This window comes from Moschus berezovskii, chromosome 13, assembly GCF_049115385.1.
Source record: "Moschus berezovskii isolate FMDL1 chromosome 13, NW_MosBer_1.0, whole genome shotgun sequence".
Classification (NCBI taxonomy): Eukaryota; Metazoa; Chordata; class Mammalia; order Artiodactyla; family Moschidae; genus Moschus; species Moschus berezovskii.
The window spans coordinates 76,310,951-76,317,186 of NC_142472.1; the positions used below are offsets into that span (position 1 = coordinate 76,310,951).

Here is a 6,236-nt window from a genome sequence, read left to right on the forward strand (position 1 = left end):
CTACTTAACTCTTTGTTTCTTTCAAGTTAAAAAGAAAAAAAAAAATTTCATTATTTCATTTCATTTTCTTGCCTTGAATAATCTTGGTTAAATCTTACCCTGGCCACTTACTAGCTTTGTGACTTTTGGGTGTTTTACCTAAATTGTGTCCCTCTTCCTTATCTGTAAAATGGAAATAATGATATTTCCCATCTCGTGGGGGATGTTTGAAGATTAAATGAAATAATTCATGCAGAGTATCTTTGTAAGGAGCTCCACTCATATAGAAGCTCACTCAGGAAATGTTAGCCCTCATTATTAATTTCTAATAAAATAAATGCATAGAGTATAAGATAGGTATGTCTTTAGTGTGTGTGTGTGTGTGTGTTTAAAAACCTTTATTACATATATTTTCAAACACAAATACACTAACAGTTTAGTGTAAGTTTCTCCCCTCACATACACATAAACTCATGCTAGCACTGATCATGACCAATATGTTTTCAATCTTGTTTCATGTAGCCTTGTGCTTTCTTCTAGAATATTTTAAAACACATCCCAAGCATCATTTCACCCATAAGTTTGAGTTTCTTTTTGGTAGTAAAATCCTTAATATTTAAGCTAAGAGCTTCTTGAGACTATCTCATCTTAATCTTGATCCCCAGTTCTTAGGAGCTACAGCAGTTAGTAAAAGCTTTACAGAGGTTTGTTTAATTAGTGAAAGAACAGTCCAAACTGTTTTCCTCCACTTTTTAGTAGATGCTCCATAAACATTTGTTGAGTAAATAAATGAGGGCAGGAATTTTCTAGCATGCCTGATGTATATGGAGAGGCATTTGTTTTACAAAAGCAACCAGTATACTTGACTGAGGCGCCAACACTTGAAATCCCACAGGTTTAAAGTTGCTGTGAACACTAATAATGCCCAAATAATTAGCACTTGAAAAAAAGTTTAATTCTGCTACTCAGATTATTTGTGAAAGCCTGACAGTAGGCAACTGTAGGAAAAGCAATTAGCAGATTCTTCAAACACATGACAAATCCTTTATTACTGTGCTTATAAGTGACACGGTTTACAGAAAACCAAATGTAATTAAATAACAATTGAACTTGAAATCTACCACAGACTCAAGATATACAAGTTATACTTGGCCAGGCAAAACTTCTCAAACAGTAGGGTGTTTTGGGTGAAAGATAAATTTCCATTAAGTAATCCCAACATGTTTTTTTTTTTTTTTTTGTCTAACAGACAGTTCCTTTGGCAATAACTTCCACTTTAGCTTTTATTATATAAAAATATAACAAAATTTCATTATATACAAACATTACATTACACCATGTACAGGTTAAAAACACTAAGAAAATGGCAAGCTGCAAGGGAAATGAAAGTCAATAGCATGATAAGAAAAAATTAAATACTGCACACATTTCATAAAAATTACATTAACTACATTTTTGTTTGCAAATACCAAACAGTACCAATGCGATTGGAAATAGCTTCCAACAACTTCATTTTAAGGCACATCTTGCATATTCTATATACAACACTGAAACCGGTCAATAACTTAGGGACGTCTCTGGAGTGACCTGTGTATGAGTGACAACATGCAGCAAAGGTTTACACATTTTCATTGGCTTCCTTCTTTGGGGACAGGTACCTGCCAGGGGGAGACTGATACAAGGGCACCCCGATCTCCTGCAAGTCTGGGAGCCTCCCTGGACGAGGCGGGGAGAGCAGAGTGGCTGTCCTGTCATAATCTCTGTGCAGCACTTTCTCGTAGACGCTCTGCAGCCCCACGGTCTTGGGCAGCTGGGCCTGGTAATAGTTGTCCCTGCGCAGAGGATCCCGGGGCAGGGACGTGCTCTTGCAGAAGGTCGACATCTGGGCTGGGGGGTGAGTCGAGGCGTGTGTGCTGGGCCCTCCAGCGCAGGAAGGGCTCCAGCAGCGGTCGGAGTGGCCCAGGATCTTACACTCCGCGGTGCACGCCCACAAGCCTAACAGAAAAGAGAAACACAAGGGACAAACACAAGCACGATGGTTACTGAGGTTACACAAACGGTCAGGGTCAGGGCGGCTGAGAAGGGAAGCGTGTAAGAAGATGAACGCCCCGGTTCTAGATCTGAAATGAGCCCTGTTTCCTGTAAGGCCACCTTAATACGAAGCTACCTAGGCTTTAGGGAGGCAATAAATAAATAAAAGAATCCCCCTTCTCAGCTAGTAACCTAACAGGATGGGGGGGTTATTTAGGCCGTGGTGCTGTCTCCACGTGGCATTTTGGCATTCGCCGTTTGAGGCAGGCTGGAAACCGGAACTCAAGGACAGGAAAATGCGGGGACGTGGGAGCGGGGGTCTGGAAACCGAGATGCAGAAGAGAGACCCCGGCGGAAAGCAAGGGCGGGGGTTGGGGTGGGCGCTGAACCCGGCGTGAAGGGGAGCCCTCACCGCTCTGCATGTGGTTGATGAGGTCCTTCTTCAGAGCGTCCCCGCTGATGTCGGAATCGCTGTCGTTGAAATCACTGTCCCCTTTGCCGCTGTCTTTGCCGCTGAACTTCTCCGCTTCCCGGCCGGAGATGGTGTTGAAGGAATGTCCCTTCCAGACCGCCACAGGGGGCGCCGGCTCCTTGCCGAAGCCGGGGGAGGCGCCGTAGGGCTGCAGCCAGGGATGCGGGCAGCAAGCAGGGGGGAGGGTTGGACACAAAACAAAACAAAACAAAACAAAACACAAGTGCGACAGGTTAGGCGTCTCCCGCGCACGCACCCCCAGGCCCCTCCAGTCGCTTCCCCCAGCCTGTCCGCGGAGCACCGAGCGCGGCGCCCGGCCGAAGGAAGGCCTCACCTCGGCGTGCGCGCCGCGGAGCCGCTGCTGCCCCTCGAAGTGACAGGCGCTTTCCCCGGTGGCACCGCCGCCCTCCGAGCCCGGCACTTCGGCCGTGGCGGCGACCGCGGGCGGGGGCGCGTCGGCCGCGGGGCTGCCAAAGGGCGCTTTGCCGCTGCCAGGGAAGGTGAGCACGTCGAACATGTTGGGCCTGGGCCCGGCTCCCCGGGCGGCCTCCTCCGGGGAGCCGGGAGCCGAGGCTCCGCCGCCCGCCGCCCCGGGCCGCTCTTCCCGGCGGGGCCCCCCTTTGCGCACCTCCTTCTTGCGGCGGTTGCAGGTGGTGGCGATGGCGATGATGGCGGCCAGCAGCAGCGTGCAGCTCCCGGCCAGCACGATGATGACGATCAACGGCGTGTCCCACTGCAGCGCCGGCCCCGACGCCGCGAGCCGCGAGCCGGGCGGGCGAGAGCGCTCCGGGTTCCCCGCGCCGGCAGGGGACGCCAGCCCGCGTCCGCCGCCCGCCGTCACCACGAAGCTGACGGTGGCGGTGGTGGAGAGTGGGGGGCGGCCGCCGTCGGATATGACCAGCAGCGCCCGGAACACTCGGCCGGGCGGCTCCTGCGAGAGGTCGCCGGTGAGCACGATCTCCCCGGTGCGGCGGCCGATGGCGAAGGCTTCTCGCGGCTCCTGCTGCAGCAGGTCGAAGGCCAGCTCCCCGTTGGCACCTTCGTCTGCGTCCCGGGCCTGCACGCGCGCCACCGCCGTGTCCTTCGCTGTGCGCCCGGGGACCGCCACTTCCAGGGAGCCGTTGGCCGGCGCCGGGTGCACCAGGATCGGGGCGTGGTCGTTCTGGTCCAGCACCCGCACTTGCACCAGCGCACTGCTGGAGAGCTGAGGGGAGCCCCCGTCGCTCGCCTGGATGCGCACGTCGAGCTGGCGAAGCGTCTCGTAGTCGAAGCTGCGCAGCGCGTAGATGGCCCCAGTCACTGGGTCCACGGAGACGTAGGTGGACACGGCGCCCCCAGCCCGGCCCACCTCGGCCTCCAGCAGCCGGTAGGTGACCTGGCCGTTGCGGCCCAGGTCCGGGTCCCTGGCGGCCACCGTGGCCAAGTAGGCCCCGGGCGGGTTGTTCTCGCGCACCGACACCTCGTAGACCGGCCGCGTGAAGAGCGGCGCGTTGTCGTTCTCGTCGCCCACGCGCACCGTGTAGGGCCGCACTGTGCGCAGCGGGGGCGCGCCGCGGTCCTCGGCCACCAGCGTCAGGTTGTACTCGGAGATGCGCTCGCGGTCCAGGGACGCCGCGGTCACCACCAGGTAGCTGCCCGCGTAGGCCGGCTGCAGCCGGAAGTGCTCGTGCCCGTAGAGGGCGCAGCGCACCTGCCCGTTGGCGCCCGAGTCCCTGTCCGAGGTGCTGACCAGCGCCACCAGGCTCTCGCGCGCCGCCCCCTCCGGCACCAGCGAGACGGCGCCCGCCTCCGGCGTCCCAGGCCCAGTAGACGAGGTCGCCTCCGGCCCCCCAAGAGCGGCGGCGGCGGCGAAGGGCGAGGCAGCAGGCGCGCCCGGGGCGGCCAGCGGGGTGATGGAGATGTCCGGAGCGTTGTCATTGACGTCGCGGAGGCGCACGATGACCTTGCAGGTGGCGGCGCGGGGCCCGGGGCCGCGGTCCTGCGCCCGCACGTCCAGTTCGTAAGTGTCCTGGCGCTCGTAGTCTACGGGCCCCGCCAGGGTGAGGCGGCCGGAACGCGGGTCCAGGCGGAAGAGGCGACGCGCCTCGGGCGGGGTGCGGGCCCCGAAGGCGAACACCACGTCGCCGTTGGGGCCCTCGTCGGGGTCCGCCGCGTCCAGGTCTAGCAGGAGCGAGCCCACGGGCGCGTCCTCCGCCAGCTCCACCTCGGCCACGGCGCCCTGCGGGAAGGCCGGGCTGTGGTCGTTGGCGTCCAGCACGCGCACGCTGAGGGAGGCCGTGGCGGAGCGCGGCGGGCGGCCGCCGTCCTGGGCCAGCAGCCCCAGGCTGTAGCTGGCCTGGCTCTCGCGGTCCAGCTCCTGCAACAGCACCAGGTCGGCGCACTGGGCACCGTCCGCGCGTGTCTGCAGCTCCACGCGGAAGGGGCTGTGAGGCTCGGCCAGGCGCACGCTTTGCAGCCCGTTGGCGCCCACGTCCTCGTCCACCGGCACCTCCAGGGGGATGCGCGTGCCCACCGCCGCGCCCTCGGACACCTCCACGGGAATCTGGGCCCGGGGGAAGCGCGGCGCGTGATCGTTGATGTCCCTCACCTCCACCTCCACATGCACCAGTCGGAACTGCTCCTGGGAGAAGCTGACCACGTCGAAGGCCAGCACGCACTGAGGGGCCTGGCCGCACAGCCGCTCTCGGTCCAGGCCCGCGTCCCCGACGGTCAGCTGGCCGTCGCCCTCGCGCACTCGGATCAGCGAGCTGTTGAACTGTTTCATCAGGCGGAAGCTTGTGTCTCCGGACACTTTCATATGCAGGTCTTCGGCCAGGGTCCCGATGACCGTGCCGGGGGCATCCTCCTCGAAGGTGCTGTATCTCACAGTCTTGCTCTGGGCCACCGAGAGCACCCAGCAGAGGCTGAAGAGCTGCAAGGGGAAAAGGCAGGGGCTGCCCCCGCGCCTGGTTGGACTCATGCCGCCAGCCCCAAGCGCTATTCCAAAACGCTGAGCGAGCGATTTCCTCTGTGGTTTGCAGGTCCGGGCGTGAGTCCCAGGCTCCCGAGTGCACGCTTTTTTTTGCGAGCCGTGTGCAGGAGAAGTCTGCAGGCTGCAGCTCCGAGGCTCCGGCGGGCTCGGAGGACTCGTGGATCCCGCCCACACTCAGCACCTTCCCCTTCGCTCTTCGGGCTGGAGCTGCGCGGCTGTGAGCCGCCTCCGCTTTTATAGCCGCCGAAATGCAAATCACCCGAGCTGGGTAGCCAATGGCGGCCTGGCTCTAGCGCCGCCGCTACGCCAGCCGCCGACGATCCCTTTACGGTGGAGGGGCTTAGAGGGGAAAACAAGAAAGGGGAAAATAGAGAATCTTTCCTTTGTTTCTTTAACTCCTTCGGCTTTTTTCATCTCCTGTCAGCGCTCTGCATGCAGAGGAGTTGGCACAGGTCGCCGGCGTTACAGGAGCGGATGGTTCTGTTTGTTGTGCCTCTCCTGTACCGGCCGCTTGAACCGAGAGCAATCGCACTGGGATTTCGCCGTCGTGGCTCGAGACCGTACACCCACTCTGTGTGTGTGTGTGTGTTTGCACCCCGGAGGCTTTGAAATCGCTCGCGGCCGGCTGAGGCTCAGTTCGCCTTCTTTCCCAACTTCCCACGGCGCTCGGAAATAGCCTCTAGATTGAGGAGCCCGAAGGAGAAGGGGAAATTGATTTTATTCAAATTTGTGTACGCAATTGTGTTTTGCTCGTGTGAACCCCGGTGATCGGAGCTGCCCCTT

The 6,236-nt window shown here is 58.5% G+C and overlaps 1 protein-coding gene across 1 annotated transcript; it reads right to left on the reverse strand.

The window, feature by feature from the left end:
* Positions 1–1,597: 1,597 nt before the first annotated feature.
* Positions 1,598–5,441, reverse strand: LOC129556589 (protocadherin-8). The gene is made up of 3 exons (XM_055426812.2): positions 2,817–5,441; positions 2,423–2,630; positions 1,598–1,974 (listed from the first exon to the last, which is right to left on the reverse strand). Exons 1-3 carry the CDS (start codon positions 5,439–5,441, stop codon positions 1,598–1,600), a joined length of 3,210 nt encoding a protein of 1,069 aa, XP_055282787.1.
* Between the last annotated feature and the right edge of the window lie 795 nt (positions 5,442–6,236).

Bases quoted from the DNA above. Each gene is read 5' to 3' on its own strand.
- LOC129556589 (XM_055426812.2), bottom strand. From the start codon at position 5,441: ATGAGTCCAACCAGGCGCGGGGGCAGCCCCTGCCTTTTCCCCTTGCAG. The intron at 2,631-2,816 runs GTGAGGCCTTCC...CCCTGGCTGCAG, and splicing joins TCCGCGGCGCGCACGCCGAG to CCCTACGGCGCCTCCCCCGG. The intron at 1,975-2,422 runs GTGAGGGCTCCC...CTTTTCTGTTAG, and splicing joins CATCAACCACATGCAGAGCG to GCTTGTGGGCGTGCACCGCG.